Here is an 18,131-nt window from a genome sequence, read left to right on the forward strand (position 1 = left end):
AGCTTTAGCTTTGTCTGGAGGTCTCCAGGCCAGCTCTTGAGCCATAAGGTCCTTCTGGCTGCGTTGGAGAGAGCAGCGGCCTTAGATGATAAGCGCACGGAGTCTGCTGAGGAGTCCGCCAGGAATGCTGCTGCTGCTCTAATTACAGGGATTGAATCCAGTAATTTATTTCTGGGTAGCCTGTCTCTAATTTGACTTTCTAATTGGTCAATCCACACCATTAGAGATCTGTAGGTGCAGGTCGCCGCAACCGCAGGCCTCAAGCTACCCCCAGCCGATTCCCATGCCCCTTTAAGAAATGTATCCGCTTTCTTATCTAAAGGGTCTCTGAGGGTACCCATATCCTCGAACGGGAGTGCAAATTTTTTCGAGGCCTTTGCCACCGCTACATCCAGTTTTGGTGCCTTATCCCAGGAAGTGGATGCATCCTCTTCGAAGGGATACTTTCTTTTGAGCGAGGGCACCAAAGAGTTTCTCCTATCCGGTTTCTCCCATTCTTTTTTGATTAGAGATTGGACATTGGGATTTAGAGGAAATGTTCTCCACTTTTTTTGTCCCAAACCTCCAAACATTACATCTTGGGCCGTTTTGTCGGGTTTAGGCTCCTCAACCCCCATAGTAGCCCTAACGGCTCTCACTAAAGTATCCACTTCCTCGAGTGGAAAGCAATGCCGGCCCGAGTCTTCCTCGGAGGAGGATAGGGAGGAATTAGAATCGTCCGAATCTGCGTCTTCAGATGAGGATCGGACAGAGCGGGAATGTACTGTCTCCTTTATTTTATCTTTCCCTTTTTTGGAGGCAGAAACAGCATTTTGAACCTCGGATCTGATTATGTTTTTCACAGGGTGGATTTGATTTAAATCTAACTGATTTAAATCACGATTTAAATCGCGATTTAAATCACTAGTCAGTAAGGCTTGATTTAAATCAGTGATTTAAATCAAAGTTTCTACCTAACTGAATTTGACTCCGCAGAGGTCCCAGCCTCTTCTTCACGGCAAAAATGTTAGAACATGAACAGAATTGAGAAAAAGACCTTAATCCTATTGTTCTACAAACCTATGAATACAGAATCAACCCCTTAAGTCCAATAAGTTAGACAATATGTTTCTGATTGTTTGGAGTGGAATAGATCTGCACAACACAAGAAGAATGTGAATGTAAGTGTGAGGAGGAGGAAGGGCAAGCAGACAAGAAAATGAAAGTGAAACTTTGAGCACAATACTGCAGCATAGCCACAGACAGACCAGTCTGTGTGTACGATCTGAGGTTTATTACATTCTTTCCTTATAATGGCAGCAGGCTGTAAAAGAGACCCAGTTTGGGAATATTTTAATGAAGCTCCTTCGCCTATCGGTAAGGCAGGCATGCGTGCAAAATGCAAACAAGATGAGTCATCTTCATCACCACACTTCTCATGATGTTGCCTCATTCGCGCCAAAAGGCCTTGCATCTCTTTGTTGCATCGTTTGCATTTTGCACGCATGCCTGCCTTACCGATAGGCGAAGGAGCTTCATTAAAATATTCCCAAACTGGGTCTCTTTTACGGCCTGCTGCCATTATAAGGAAAGAATGTAATAAACCTCAGATCGTACACACAAACGGATCCAGACTTGTCTGTCTGTGGCTATGCTGCAGTATTGTGCTCAAAGTTTCACTTTCATTTTCTTGTCTGCTTACCCTTCCTCCTCCTCACACTTACATTCACATTCTTCTTGTGTTGTGCAGATCTATTCCACTCCAAACAATCAGAAACATATTGTCTAACTTCTTGGACTTGGCACTGAAGGGGTTGATTCTGTATTCATAGGTTTGTAGAACAATAGGATTAAGGTCTTTTTCTCAACTCTGTTCATGTTGTAACATTTTTGCCGTGAAGAAGAGGCTGGGACCTCTGCGGAGTCAAATTCAGTTTTGAGAACTGCGTAAGTAAAGCGAGCGTCTGTGATAATATAGGAGAGAAACTGCCCACTAATCCTACAGAAACCCCTGGAAGAGCATGGCATTGTGAATGTTACACATATACAGCCTTTATTCTACTGAGTTAAACAACTCAGCTTTATCTCATGATGGAAGAACCTTTGGGTGGTAAAATATTTTCCTCAAAAAGCAGTTTATTGAAAAAAATCCGATTTAAATAAAAAAAATCCGATTTAAATAAAAAAAATCCGATTTTTTTGATTTTTTTTTTTTAAATTGATTTTTATCCACCCTGGTTTTTCAGTTCAGATGCGAAGTCGGGAGTCTGCTCACATAAACGCTGGATGCATGATTTGCAAAGCTTTTTGTCCCAGGCTACCGGTAAAGCTTTGTCACAGATGGGGCAGGATTTATTTTTCTTTTTCTCCAACCTCTTCTTTCCCTATTAAGGGAGAAGAGGGAGCCCCATTATAAAATATGTACATTCACGGAGATCACTCACCATTCGGATGTGGAGGCAGGTACCGGTTCTGAAGGGGGCCCTGGGTCTGGTAGAGAAGGTTCCTGAGGAGGTGTATTAGTCTTTGCAACAGATCTGCTGCGCTGTGTGGAACGGCTGCTAGACCCACTCCTGGCGTTCTTTGGGTCTGTCTTTCTATGGTGCTGCTGCCTTGGTTGCAGCTCCTGTGGATCGCTGTCCTCCATGGCTTACAGGGAGATGGTGCACACATAGTTGTCGCACTATCTCCCTATTTGTATTTGGCGCCACCTCCGGCGTTCCCCGCACTTCCGGTCCTGCGTCACATCCTCCAGGGAGAAAAAAGCTACCGCACATGCGCGCGGCGATGACCCGGAAGTCCTGCTGCATTTCCGGAGCGGTGGCCATCTTTGTACACCCGGAGCGTGCGCTTACCGGCACAGGAGCTCCGGGTGATCCAGCGCTCCTTCTTCTCATCAGAATCTGCGGCGTCCCTCCGCTCACCCTGAAGAACCCCTCGGTTCCAGCGGTGGCGGCTTCGGGAGCCGGACAAGCCGCGGCAGGAGCCTCCTCGCTGCTGGAACCCGACCGCCCGGTCCATCGGTCTTCCTAACAGGTACCACCGAAAAGAGGTTCCCTGTTCAGGGACAGGAAACCAACTGATGCGAGGGAGAGGTACCGCCCTTTTATCTGTAGGTTTTCCTGTCCCTGAAGGGCGGATCCCCTCTCTCCGTAGTACTGTCATGGGAGACCGAGAAATAATTTTTTAGCCTCCATTTTTTATTTTCTCAAGGGTAACAGGAGAAATTAGACCCCCAAAGTAGTTGTGCAATTTTTCCTGAGTACACTTATGCCCCATATGTTTGGGTAAACCACTGTTTGGGCGCACGTCGGAGCTCGGAAGGGAGGGAGCACCATTTGACTTTCAGATTGGCCGGAATCAATGGTGGCGCCGTGGTGCGTTTGGAGACCCCTGATGTGCCTAAACAGTGGAAACCCTCAATTATAACTCAAACACTAACCCCAACACACCCCTAACCCTAAACCCAACTCTAGCCATAACCATAATCACAACCCTAACCGCAACACACCCATAACCACAACCCTAACCCCAACACACCCCTAATCCCAACCCTAACCCCAACACACCCCTAACCCTAATCCCAACCGTAACCATAACCCTAACCCTAACCCCAACACACCCTTAACCCTAATCTTAACCCTATTTCCAACCCTAACCCTAATTCCAACCCTAACTAATTCCAACCCTAACCCTAAGGCTATGTGCCCACGTTGCGGATTCGTGATGATTTTTCCACACCATTTTTGAAAAATCCGCAGGTAAAAAGCACTGCGTTTTACCTGCGGACATTACCGCGGATTTCCAATGTTTTTTTTGTGCGGATTTCACCTGCGGATTCCTATTGAGGAACAGGTGTAAAACGCTGCGGAATCCACACAAAGAATTGACATGCTGCGGAAAATACAATGCAGCGTTTCCGTGCGGTATTTTCCGCACCATGGGCACAGCGGATTTGGTTTTCCATAGGTTTACATGGTACTGTAAATGTGATGGAAAACTGCTACGAATCCGCAGCCAAATCCGCACCGTGAGCACATAGCCTAATTCTAACCCTAATTGCAACCCTAACCCTAATTGCAACCCTAACCCTAACCCTAGTGGAAAAATAAAAGTAAATATATTTTCTTTATTTTATTACTGTCCCTACCTATCGGGGTGATAAAGGGGGGGGTTATTTACTATTATTTTATTTATTTATTTACTATTTTTATTTTGATCACTGTGATAAAACCTATCACAGTGATCAAAATGTACCTGGAATGAATCTGCCGGCCGGCAGATTCGGCGGGCGCACTGCGCATGCGCCAGCCATTTTGGAAGATGGAGGCGCCCATGGAGATGACCGACGGACACCGGAGCTCGGTAAGAATGGGGGGGTGGGATCGGAGCACAGGGAGAGCGGACAGGAGGGGAGCAGAGGACAGTATGGAGGAGATTGGTGGCGGGGGCAGATCGTGGTCTCCAGCCATGGCCGATGATATTGCAGCGTCGGCCATGGCTGGATTGTAATATTTCACCAATTTTCATTGGTGAAATATTAAGATTGCTCTGATTGAAAGTGAAACAGTCACCTTCAACAGCCAATCAGAGCGATCGTAGCCACGGGGAGGGGGGGTTGTGGTCAAAGCCACCCCCCTGGGCTGAAGTACCACTCCCCCTGTCCCTGCAGGTCGGGTGAAATTACAGTTAACCCTTTCACCCGACCTGCAGGAGCGTGATCATTCTGTGACACAGCATATGCGTCACAGGTCGGACTGGCACCGACTTTCATGACGCATACGCTGCGTCACAGGCCGGGAAGGGGTAAATGATCCTTGAATCGGAAGCTGGATTGTCTTTCCTCCTTGCACAATCACTTACACACTATTTGGTACTAGTACTTGGTCATTGATGATTAGAGATTGTTAATACAAACTGTGACCAAGATTAACGGGGGGTGGGGGAGGGGGCAGTGAAAAAAGTGAAAGAGTGCCACTATGTACAAGGCACAACTACTACATCAATCGCTATGCTATACAGCTGTTCTTGAAAGTTTATTTGCCAAAAGGGTGATTGCAGAATTGCAGATGGAGAAGAGCGAGCTGCTTTACTTCCTTCTGCTGGGATCGACTCCAATATTTGGTAAGAAAAAAAATTTCAAGACAGTCAATGTGAAAAACATTATTATGTATAAGTAGCTCAAGTAAGTTACATAGAAGTAGAATATAAGTCCATTTAGTTTAACACAAAGTACAAGAAGTCAGGTATAACATAACACATTTTTAAAATGTTCACAGCCTGGCGGTGTAACTTACCTTGTTCATCAACAGATATGTTACGGATTATAACTGGAGTTGAGTACGCTGGCAAAAGCAAGGGCAGGTTGGAAGGGACGGCATATCCACAAGGCACAGGAACAGAATAACCACTTGGCACCCGGGGACTAGAGAGGTCTTCCACAAGCGGAGAATCTTGGGAAGCAGTCTCTCCCTCTTGAAAGGGTGTAATATCAATAACAGAATAAGGGTTCACTTTTTTTGGTGTGGTGTTCAGATCAGTTTGAGCTGGCGAATCTTGCAGTATGGGATCACAATCATCTTCTAATAGCTGATCTAATTCATGGAAATAGATAGTTATATCATTAAAACTATAATAAAAATTCCCTACATTTGCCTTGAAGATATGTTATGCGTTAACTCATTCAGAGAGGCTGTAGAGCTGCCCATCAGGAAATGGCTACAAGAAACAGCATCCATACAAAGCAATTCTCTAAAACAGTAAGTAAAGCGGTTTCAAATGGAAATGCATAATGTATATCAAATTTTACAACAAAAAAGAAACACACCTGGAGGATCAGGAAGATTAAGGTCCAGGTCAATTAAATCATCTTGGGTCATTTGAAGTGACTGCCGGTCAGCTTCTGGAGCATCATCACCACTATCAAAATCAAATTTCTCTCCTTCATCCTCGTTGTCCTCATCATCAGTATTTTCTAAGACTGCAGCAAAAACAGGATGCTTAGCTGGAACAATTTCATGAGGAATTAACTGAAACCAGATTGTAGCCAAGGATTGATGATAAATGTACACTTCTCAACAATGAAATTTCACCAACAAGAAAAGATCGATAGACAAGTTAACGATGGAATGAAAGAAAGTCACATGGTGAAAAAATGGAAACAACATTTGTACAACATCTCAACTTAAATCGGTATTGAGAATAAACTACACATACAGAATTACATGCTCATTGCTCTTATTCGCCTTGGCATGCTGTCAATGAGGGAAGTCACACTGGCCCTACTACCCGGATTATGGTTTGGGAGTGGTATAATGTACTGTAACTGGATCCATCTAGCCTTCATTCCAGATACATCCAGCAAAACATCGATTTGGTGGTGGAATCACTAGTACTATTTCTCCAAAGTGTTCCAGGAGCTTTTTTTCCGCTCAACACCCCGGGCCACATCTTATTCGTGCTACTGTGAGCAGTCTGCATGGCCTAAACATACTACCACTGTCTGCAATGTCTCCAGACTGGTCTCCTATCGAGCACAACCGAGTTGTCATTGGCCACAAATTGCGAAAGGAGCTGCCAGCAGTGAACTTCTATGATTTGCTTGCCCAAATACATTCAGCATGGCAGAACATTCCTCACACAACCATTAAGAACCTCACTAATAGCATGCTATGGGGTTTTGTTTCCATTTTTCATCATTTGCATATCATTAAAAGGTCTATCAATCCTACAATTTCTATAAATCCATGAATTTTCCCTTCTGGGTGTTGCAAATTAAATGTTGAGCGAGTGTATAATACTCAGGGCCAGAGAAATCACAAGAAAGATGAAAGATGCCCTGGTCTCCGGTTTCTCCTCAGTGTGCTAGGAATGCGATTGCAAACCCACCGCACATCAAACGCTGAAAAATAAATATTTTAAGAGTTATCCCACCAACACCAGTCATCACCTATCCACTAGATAAGTGCTTAATGTATGATTGAGACCCCCAAACTATGTGAACATTGGTCCTGGTTCCTCCTTTTAGATTTGGCAGCAGTGAGCATGTGTTCTTTGATTGATGGGCTACTAAGAGGCATCAAGAGCAGAGAAGCTGGGATAGCAGTTGGCTCATGGCTGGAGCTAAGGATGGGAAGTTTATGTCCATTAGGCCACTTGCTGATCGTTTGCATATAGCAAGAGCGGTGTTCTGAGACCATATTCGATGGTAGCCTCGGGGGTGCAGAGTTCTAAGAGACAGATTGTTTGGATGCTGAATAAGTGACAAAAAAAAACATGGTGGCAATAGTTTAGCTGTAGGAAACCTGGTGACAGGTTCTCTTTAATTATAATTCTTCTATATAATATTCATGCCATAATGATATGTCTATGCATAATAGACAAAGAGATGAATTGTAGAAGCACATGTTTAAAAAGCGTCCTGTAAAAAAGCATGTCCGTCTCCTCAATCCAACTATTGTGATGTGCATTTATGGTGGATGAGCTGTGTGGTCTGCCATTTTAAATAATCCTTCCTTTTCATGAAGGCCTCAGAGTGTGTCAAGCACCAGTGACAAGGGAGCTTTGATGGAAACAATTCATATTCTGTCTCCGGCTCTTTCCAGCACGCTGCCCCCTCATATCGCCCTGCTCCAGCGAGTTCCCTTGTGCAAAAAAAAAAAAACCCTCTTATGAACAATGAGCCACCAGGCAGAGCCAAACTATTTCATTTAATGACCTATTCTACAGCAGAACATGGCCATCCTGTGCAGTGTTTTCTCTAACTTACAAAACACTAACCTTAGGTTACACGAGCAGCCGCAAACGCCACTATACATGGAAGGAGGGAGGTCTGAGGTTCAGAGGAAATAATCATGGAGCACATTACTTCCTCTGGGAATATAAAATTGACTTTCAGAGTTGAAACGCCTCAGCATTTGTGAATGGGAAACCGCTTCAGCACTAATGGTTATGCTTTGTAAAACAGCTCATACAGTGTTGTTACATGTTTTCAGAATCAGTTCTTCATGGTTTTCATCATGCCCAAGAGATACTCATACATTAGCTATTATTTCTATAGCCAAGACAACTAGAATACAGAAAGTATATAAGAATATTGTATACCTGTTCATTTCGATGCATTATCACAGCTTTTCTTTTTTCTTAGGTTGACAAATTTTATATGAAGTCAATTGTGTCCTTAACTACTTGGACAACTTCTCACCTATCGCTTGGCCCCGATAACATAAAACTTATACTCCCGTGCCGATGCCGTTCCCGCGGTGTCGGCAGTCGCTCTCATTGGGCTCCTGTGAGGTTGTTGTGACACATGACGCCAGCGCCCAATCAGCGCTGCAGTCACTGTCTCTGCCGTCAGGCAAATCGAAAATGAAGAGGAAGTCCGGGCAGCTGTGTAAGGCTAATTTCACACTAGCGTTGTTTGCTGTGTGTCGCAATGCGTCGTTTTGGAGAAAAAAACGCATCCTGCAAATGTGCTTGCAGGATGCGTTTTTTCTCCATAGACTTGCATTAGCGACGCATTGCGACGTATGGCCACATGACGTATCCGTCGTGCGACGGATGCATCGTGTTTTGGCGCACCGTCGGCACAAAAAAAGTTACATGTAACTTTTTTTGTGCGTAGAGTCTGCCATTTCCGACCGCGCATGCGCAGCCGAAACTCCGCCCCCTCCTCCCCGAACCTTACAATGGGGCAGCGGATGCATTGTAAAACTGCATCCGCTGCCCCCGTTGTTCATTATTTTCGCAGTTTGCGTCGGTATGTCAGGCCGACGCATGGCAACGGCCCCTTACCGACGCTAGTGTAAAAGTAGCCTAAGAACACCGCACGAGAGCCCCAGGGAGCGAGACTGCGGACACCGCGGGAACGGCCCTGGCACGGGACGGAAGTATAACCTTTATTATATTATTGGAGACAAACATTTTGATCAAAGAGGGGTTACCCTAGTAGTGGACAACTCCTTTAAGGCTACATTCCCACGATCAGATTTTGGATGTATTTTGGATGCGTCAAAAACGCAGCATCTTACAGTTCCAGCAAAGTGGATGAGATTTAGAGAAAGCTCATGCCCACTGTGCTTCTTTCTAACACAGCGTAAACTGACCAGTGGTGCGTGTTTCAAATCCGCAGAACGTCAATTTCTCCTGGGGGCAACGCTAAATGTTCAGAATTTCCCCATAGGCTTACATTAAATACGGAAAATCCGCAGGTAAAAACATATCAGTTTTTAGTGCTTTTTCTGTGGCCGAAACAAGTCAAAAACGCATATAATCCACACCAAAGTAGATCAAAAGTTTTGCCAAAGCAAAATAACAGAAAGTGTCAAAAGCAAAGCAGCCTTATTTAAAGCATGACACACCAACAAGATACAAAAATTGCAGATTCAATGCAATAAAAACAAATGTTTAAATAAAAAGAATAAATAAAAAAAATAACACACAGACGCAATAAAAAACACAAGTACCGTAACCTAAAAAAGAGGTGCAGAAAACTCAACAAAAGCTCATTGTGAGAATGTAGCCTAAAGGGATTTTCCGCTTTCAGAAAACTCCTCTTCCCCGGCTGCAATTGTTTATAAGCCTTTTTAATGACCAGATTAAAAAAAAAAAAATAGCACTAGAGTGAACATGCAGCTTGTTGCATTGTTCACGTTCTGTATTGGAACTAAACATTGTTATTTAACCCCCTAAATGCCTCTGTCAATATGGACAGAAATTACCCCTGATGAAGCGACATGTGAAATACGCATGTTGGATGTTTGGTGGGCGAGCTTTCTGTAATTAATCATCTATACTTATTTAGGGCAGCACGGTGGCTCAGTGGTTAGCACTGCAGCCTTGCAGCACTGGGGTACTGGGTTTAAATCCCACCAAGGACAACATCTGCAAGGAGTTTGTATGTTCTCCCTGTTTTTGCGTGGGTTTCCTCATTTTTCCTCCCACACTCCAAAGACATACTGATAGGGAACTTAGATTGTGAGTCCCATTGGGAACAGTGATGACAATATCTGTAAAGCGCTGCGCTATATAAGCAAAAGCATAATACCGTACTTGTGATATTTGTTATGGGTCATACAGTGCTTTGGCATTTTTTCTGGATAGAAACACTTATTTTGTATACAATTGAATACTTATTCATTTGTACTGTTAAATACAGTATATACTATAAATAGTATAGCTTATGTGATCTATACCTACTACTATCTCTGGGGTTCCCACTTTAGCTCACCCATCAACTTTTTAGTCCTGGCCTATATAGCTGGAACTACTTGTATTTATTTGTTCCTTTTTTTTTTTAGATATCATATCGAATAAAGATTATGAATTTTATAATTATTTGTAATGTTTCATTTTTTGTTATGACAAATTTTTTCTATTTGGTTTGTCAATAGGAACAACAGCATGTAGATGATCAACTGAAAAATTCCTCCTCTTTAACCCCTTTATGACCTTGGGGTTTTCGGTTTATTGCTCCCCTTCTTCCCAGAGCTACAACATTTTTAATTTTAAGTCAATATGGCCATGTGAAGGCTTGTTTTCTGCAGGATGAGTTGTACTTTTGAGAGTTGTACTTTTGAACGACACCATTGGTTTTACCATATCGTGTACTGGAAAACGGGAAAAAAAATTCAAAGTGCAGTGAAATTGCAGTAAAAGTGCAATTCCACAATTGTTTTTGGGGGATTTTAGTTACCATGTTCACTAAATGCTAAAACTGACCTGCCATTATGATTCTCCAGGTCATTACGAGTTCATAGACACCAAACATGTCTAGGATCTTTTTTTGTTTACGTAAGGGGTGAAAAAAATGCAAAGTTTGCACACAAAAAAAAACAAAAAACGAATACTGCCATTTTCCTAGACCCGTAGTGTCTCTATTTTTGGGGATCTGGGGCTGGGTGAGGGCTTATTTTTTGTGTGCCATTTTTATTTCTATAATTTTTGGATAGATACGAAGTTTTGATTGCCTGTTTTTGCATTTTATTTCAATATTGCAGCAAACAAAAAAAGGTAATTCTAGCATAATTTTTTTTTCTCTTTATGCCATTTACCGATTGGATTATGGATTAATTCTTTTTATATATTGATAGAGAGGCAGTTTCTGAAAGCGGCAATAAAAATAAAAAAAAATATATACCCATTTTTGAATGGCTTTATTTTTAATGGGACAAAAGGGGGCTGTTTTCTAAAATATTTTTAAAAACATTTTTCTTTTACTTTTCACTTGCTTCAATAGTCTCCATAGGAGCCCTGCTTTGTGTAGTTAAAATGATCACTTGCTACTAGCGCCAGCCACAAAGTGGCACTCACAGCAGATCAGCAATGACAACCACAGGGGTCTAGTGTGGTGCTCGCATTGACGTTGGAAAGGTAAAGTGAGTTCACTGGCTGTGAACTCCCGGGACCTGTCTGACGGCACCGCGAGCAGGAGAACTTTCTCACGCTCGTGGTGCACTCAAACAGGGAATAGTTCACAGGAAGACACTGAGCACAAGCTGCTCAGTGTCTCTGCTGGATGACAGGCTGTATGGTTGCATCATGCATGCAGCCTGCCATCTAGATGTAGTAGAGGTAGACAAGTCAAGGGACAAATGGATTAGCAGCAACTCTGCAGAAAGGTGAGGAATATTGTTGTTTTTTTTATTTTTAACTCTTTTGGCAGATGACAAAGGCATCGGTGGCATGAGCAAGGTTCTCTATGTCACCACTGCTCAATGACGCTGTGATTGTAATCGCAGCAGCTCATTCACATCTTGGCACCATCCAGGTTCAAAACTATTTATCCCTCAGACATGGATTACGACGTGCGACAGAACAAGGGAGAGGTGAGGGATATTGTTGTTTTTTATTTTTGGTTTATTACAGGAGAACGAGGGCTTCGGGGGAATTCGGTGAGGTCATAAGTATGGTTTCATTAAGATTATTAGAGGGGTCTGTATCTTTCTTTCAATTAAATGACTTTATTCTGGGTGTATGCATTTTCTTACAACTTGACAATAGGGTTAGTATTAGGGGCATCTTTACATTACTAACTTCGGGGCTTGATGTCACCTGACAATACAAAGGTGACATCAACCCCCCCAACTATCACCCCACTTGACACCGCTACAGGGCAAGTGGGAAGAACGAGGCTAAAAGATGCGCCTTTTCTGGGTCAGCTGAGAGCTGACGTTTTTAGCCGGGGAAGAGGGTGGGCAGTGTCCATGGTCTCTTCCTTGGCTATTAATATCAGCCCGTAGCTGTCTGCATAGCCTTTGCTGCTTATTAATTATACGGGGACCCTACGTAATTTTTTTTAGGATCCCCCATTTTAATAGCCAGTAAAGGCTAAGTATACAGTTGTGAGCTGATGTTTATAGCCTGGAAAGGGGGTAATACTAATGGAGCATCCCAGGCTATTAATATCAGCCTCCAGCCGTCGTTTTCCCTCTGCTGGTAACGAAAGTTAAGCGGGAACCCACACCATTATTTTCAGAAAAATGTTTTATTAATGAAATACATATACAGTAAGCTGCACACACACTGTAATAGTTGTATTTGTCACAGACATCTGCATATCTACCTATTTTATTTACTGTATGTAATCGATCTATTCTATCCTGTCGGCTCCTGCTGTGATTTTACATTACGCAGCTGCAGAATTGCCAGATTTTCTTTCTATGGTGTGTGTGTGTGTGTCACTGACATCTATATATCTATGTATTCTATGTGTATATATATCTATTCCATCCTGGTTTTTCAAAGGACACTGGTGTGTAAAAATTGGGACAGCACTCGCATGCTGTGCGATTTTTTCTCGCAAACATAGGCTTGCATTGGCAAGTCTCGGTGACAATCGCAGAATGTTGCGATTTTACACGCACGCCGAATAGGGCTGAAAAAATAAACGCTGATGTGAGCTGAGTTGAGTGCTATGCAATGTTTTTTCGCATACCACTCTGCCATATTCTACGTTAGTGTGACTCCGACCTTAAAGGGAACCTGTTGCATCTGATAACACTATTTATCTGCAGATATAGGGTTAATCTGCAGGTTAATAGCATTAGAAAGGTGCCCTGCCATCATTCTGAAAGTGATGCTCTCGGGGGGCAAAAAATGTTTTTTTTTTTTTTGTTTTTTTTTTTTTCATCTGGGAACCACCAGCTTCCAGTCATACAATCGGAGTGGCTCGGGAAATCACCACTCGCTATACTGTGAGCAGCGGCTGTTGTACATCCCGGTACTGTGACCAACAGCTTGCTCTGCAGTGAATCAGCCTCTAGTTCCTCCCTCATTCTCTCCATCTATGCAGGAGAAGACAGCTTCTATTGGTAAATTTCTATCTCCGCAATGGGAAAATCTGTCGTCACTGAATAGATTTTACCTGAATTCAGAATGAATCAGCCCAGGTGGAGAAGAAAGCAGATGTCGCTGATAAGATATTTTACAAAGTTTCTTACTGTCACGTTATTTAATGCGGTATTGATTTACAGAACAAAAATTAAAGCAACAGCTACTTTAAATCTTAAGCCATTAAAATTATTCAAGGCTAAGAAATATTAAGGTATATTTTGACTAATTGTTTTAGTATAACGTTAGGTCTCCTGCTGAAATAACACAACTTAACCACTGACAGAGCAGGTGGATACATACTTACAGGAACATTTTTATATTTTGGGAAAATTATAAATAAAAGCTATAAAGGTGTACATCCAAAAGCCACACATTTTTGTGTTAGCCATGCTTGTGCAAAATTGTATAATTTTCTGCACTTATTTTTGCCACTCTTGCATAAAATCCATTTGAAGAGGAACAGGACACCACTACTATTCTGTTCTGCAGTACCCGAGGGCGGCTGCTGATTAGCAAGAATGTGCAGTGGCGGTCCGCTCTATCTACCTGTGGAGGTACGGAAATCAGCCGAAGTCATCTTTATAAGGGTATGTTTCCACGGTCTGGATTGGCAGCGCTATGGACGCAGCTCCGTCCAAAGCGCTGCCGGCTTTTGTACGCGCGGTGATTCCGGATGTGTTCACTGAACTATGCAGAATCATCGCATCCTATACATTGGACTGTATATTTACCTTGCAGAGATGGAGCATCTCTGCAAGATAAACAGACATTCTGCGGTCTGGAAAGACGCGCCGCATGTCCAGTTACACAGGGAAGCCGGAGGCGTCCCTGCACGCATAGTGGAGATGGGATTTAATAAAATCCACTATGCTGTAACATCTGGCCGCTGCAGATTGGACTCTGCGGCTGTACGCAGCGTCCAATCCGCAGCGGCTGAGCGCAACGTCCAATCTGCAGCGAATACTGACCGTGGAAACATACACTAAGTGCTCATGACAAAGTCTTGCAGGGTGTGTTATAAAACAAACATGTTGCAAAGTGTAAGAAAATTAAAAGCCATGTAGTCCATCATGCAATAGAAGATATTCGCCTTTGCTGCTGGTCTTACCTTCAGGCGGTGGAGGAGGAAACTCCTCTAAATCTGGGTTTTCCAGACTTCCCATCCTCCCAGTCTTTTCTTTTCAGCATAAAATGCCATCCTGTAATGAATAGCTACAGTGAGGTTACATACATATTATAGTAACAACGTGAGTAACAGACTAATGAAATTAAACGGAATTTAAAAAACTGACACGATTCATATGACACTTCCAAGATTGTGTGGAGTTATTAGGAGAACTATAATTAAAGGGGTGGGTGCGCTTCACATTTTTGTGCCCAAAGGGCTGCAAACCTGTAAAATAACAAGGGCTGCTCACATTCTCCAGGTCCAGCACCGCTCCTCTGCTGCGGCTTTAGTCTTTGTTGGTAGTCTGCAGCGGTGATGTCACGTCTACAGCACACTTCATGTCTAAGGTGATGCTGATGGAGACGGCATGAGTCGCTGAGCTCAGTGATGGCCTACATCGGGGACATAGGTTGTAGATGTCACCACTGCAGTCTGTCAACAAAGAACAGAGAGGCAGCGCTGCACCCGGTGATGTAACAGCTGTAATTTACAGGTCTGCAACCCTATAACTACAAAAATGTAAAAACCCAAGACACTCGGATTCAGTTGCATTCTGAATTCAGTGTGGAGAGTCCTAAGAAAAGCCTTGCGTCAGCCTACTTATTGAGAGGCTGGGAAATGTAAAGGTGTATTCCCACCACCAAGATCATATCCCAATATGTACTAGGTGTTATAACAATATTATTATAATTATTAATCAAATACCTCCAATTAGAAATGTAGTATAGTTCTTCTCTTTCGCTATGTCGCTTACCCCATGTGCAGGGCATTGCAGTAGCTTAGGTATCCATGGTGATGACCACTAACAACTAACTCACTATATGAGTGGTCGTAAACATGTATACTTGAGATACAGCAATGCCTTGATAATTGGGTAAGCGACATAGCTTATCTGAAGAACTATACTAGATTTCTAATTGGAGGTAATAATTACACCTACAACATATAGGATCTTGGACATAGGAATACTCCTTTATACAGCACAAATAAAACTAAGAATTATAAAACTGACAGACTGCGGATTTGGAATCTGTCAGTTTATTCCTGAGGAATTTGAACTGCAGATTTCACACTTTGCACTGGAGAAGGTGATAGGTGCGGCAAATACTAACCACACAGCTCAAACACTACCCTCTATTCACATGGCCTGGAAACTCCGGGGCAGACACGGGCAGGAAAAGGCCGGTGGGCAAGATGTATATCTGGGTCCCAGTCAGGCCTCTCCTGTGTATCCCCGTGAATCTATGGAATATAGCACATACAGTATATACTCAGTATCCATGAAGAACTAGACAGTCGTACACATACGGTATGTAAAAAAAATAATAACATAAGCAGCAACCTATTGCCTTTTTTTAAACCAATAAATGCTAAAAATCCACAGAATAGAGGTAACAATTTTTATTGCATAGTGGACATAAAAATGAAGTTCACGCAAAAATGGGGAATTTTTTTCCCATTACAACCAGCAAATAAATAGCATTCAGGTTTTCAATAAATTTGAAGGAAAGTTACCGTAGACATTACTACTGAAAGCTAGTCAGCCCCCAAAACCGAAGATTTGACTTTTGTAAGGTGGGGATTAAAAGGTAAAACAAAAAAAATGGCATTTTTTCGAACGGTTAATTAATCCCTCAACAGCTATAAATACTGGCTCTCTAGCAACAGACAAAAATAAGGCAGCCGGTGTAATCAAGTAAACTGCCCAATGGGATCCATGTCCTGATACCACCACCGCTTCCAGTTCACCTCATTTGCCTCCATAATCTTCAAGTAATGGTAAAGTGCTGATTTTATATGTATAATGCTGACTTTCTGGCAGTAATCATTTCATTTTAATCACAGTGTCACAATTTGGCCGCCTGTGGTCAGATAGAGGCTTTTGGCCCAAGCCTTTTGGAAAGCACTAGAGTATTTGAGGATCTGTAAGTGGCAGCTTTACAAAATGTGTTCAACTGAAACATTTTCCCCACTCTGCCCAAGGAGAAATTGCTCAGAGGGAGTGGGCTTCCAACTTTAAAGGATGATCTTTTGAAGGTGTAGGAATGACTAATAGCCCTATAAATCATCCATCCACATGACAAAAATAGGTGAGGCAAACATGATTAAAAAAAAAAAAAGACAAATCACACTATACAGACAGAATAAATATTGTAAGCCTATTGACAACTTAACGAGGTAGTCCATCAACAAGGACTCACAGGTAGACATCCCTACATGAGCCATAACAGTGGCCATCTTATGCCAAATTTGCTGCACAGCACTCCCCGCACAGCACACCCCGCACAGCACACCCCGCACAGCACACCCCGCACAGCACACCCCCTGCTCCCTTTCAGAGACTGATCTTAAATGCAAATTAGGTAAGAAAGAGCATAGCAGCACCACACAAATTACTCCGATAAAACCTTTGTCCTTTATTCAAACAACATGCTGTGGACAAGGTTACAGAGGGCTGGACTAATTGCAGACAGAGCTGGTGCAATCAACGGACTGCGGCCGTTTCGCATATTCCACTCTTCAATGGGTCCAGATAGTAACATAGTAACAGTTATTGAGGTTGAAGGAAGACTATAATTCCATCTAGTTCAACCCATAGCCTAACCTAACATGCCCTAACATGTTGATCCTGAGGAAGGCAAACAAAACCCCCATGTGGCAAAGAGTAAGCTCCACATAGGGGAAAAAAATTCCTTCCCGACTCCACATACGGCAATCAGATTAGTTCCCTGAATCAACGCCCTATCAAGGAATCTATATATATAATTGCCTAAGGGTTTTTCCGTCTGTCTGTCTTTCTGTCTGTCCTGGAAATCCCGCGTCTCTGATTGGTCGAGGCCGCTAGGCCTCGACCAATCAGCAACGGGCACAGCGACGATGATGTCATAAAGGACGTAGACATCCCGCATCTGCCTCGACCAATCAGCAACGGGCACAGCGACGATGATGTCATAAAGGACATAGAAATCTCACGTTTCTGATTCAGCGACGGGCACAGTATCAACGTAGATGTCATAATGGTTGCCATGGCGACGATGATGTCATAAAGGTTGCCTCGACCAATCAGCGACGGGCACAGTCTGCCGCGAATTCTGGAATCATCACTGTCCATATACTACGGGGACATGCATATTCTAGAATACCCGATGCATTAGAATCGGGCCACAATCTAGTCTACTATATAATTGTCTAAGGGTCACTTCCGTCTTTCTGTCTGTCTTTCTGTCACAGATATTCATTGGTCGCGGCCTCTGTCATGGAATCCAAGTCGCTGATTGGTCTTGCCAGCTGCCTGTCATGGCTGCCACGACCAATCAGCAACGGCCAGAGTCCGATTAGTCCCTCCCTACTCCCCTGCAGTCAGGTGCCCAGCACCCGCTCCATACTCCCCGCAGCAGGGCTGTGGAGTCGGAGTCATAGTTAGTTTTGGTTGGAATCGGAGTCGGTAGAAATGTACCGACTCCGACTTTAAAATTTTTTTATTAACCCCTTAGTGACAGAGCCAATTTGGTACTTAATGACCGAGCCAATTTTTGCAATTCTGACCACTGTCACTTTATGAGGTTATAACTCTGGAACGCTTCAATGGATCCCGCTGATTCTGAGATTGTTTTTTTCGTGACATATTGTACTTCATGTTAGTGGTAACATT

At 43.1% G+C, this 18,131-nt stretch overlaps 1 protein-coding gene across 3 annotated transcripts in view; it reads right to left on the reverse strand.

Moving 5' to 3' along the window:
- The window catches only part of ARHGEF10 (Rho guanine nucleotide exchange factor 10), a 296,127-nt gene that overhangs the window by 198,453 nt on the left and 79,543 nt on the right, over positions 1 to 18,131 (reverse strand). For all 3 annotated transcript variants that reach the window (XM_069726905.1, XM_069726904.1, XM_069726903.1), the window contains exons 2-4: positions 14,420 to 14,510; positions 5,807 to 5,959; positions 5,277 to 5,573 (exon numbers count right to left, since the gene is read on the reverse strand). In XM_069726905.1, the coding sequence (XP_069583006.1) occupies positions 5,277 to 5,573; positions 5,807 to 5,959; positions 14,420 to 14,474 (505 nt within the window). In that variant the 5' untranslated portion in view covers positions 14,475 to 14,510. The remainder of the gene's footprint in view (positions 1 to 5,276; positions 5,574 to 5,806; positions 5,960 to 14,419; positions 14,511 to 18,131) is intronic.

This window comes from Ranitomeya imitator, chromosome 5 (assembly GCF_032444005.1).
Source record: "Ranitomeya imitator isolate aRanImi1 chromosome 5, aRanImi1.pri, whole genome shotgun sequence".
NCBI lineage: Eukaryota > Metazoa > Chordata > Amphibia > Anura > Dendrobatidae > Ranitomeya > Ranitomeya imitator.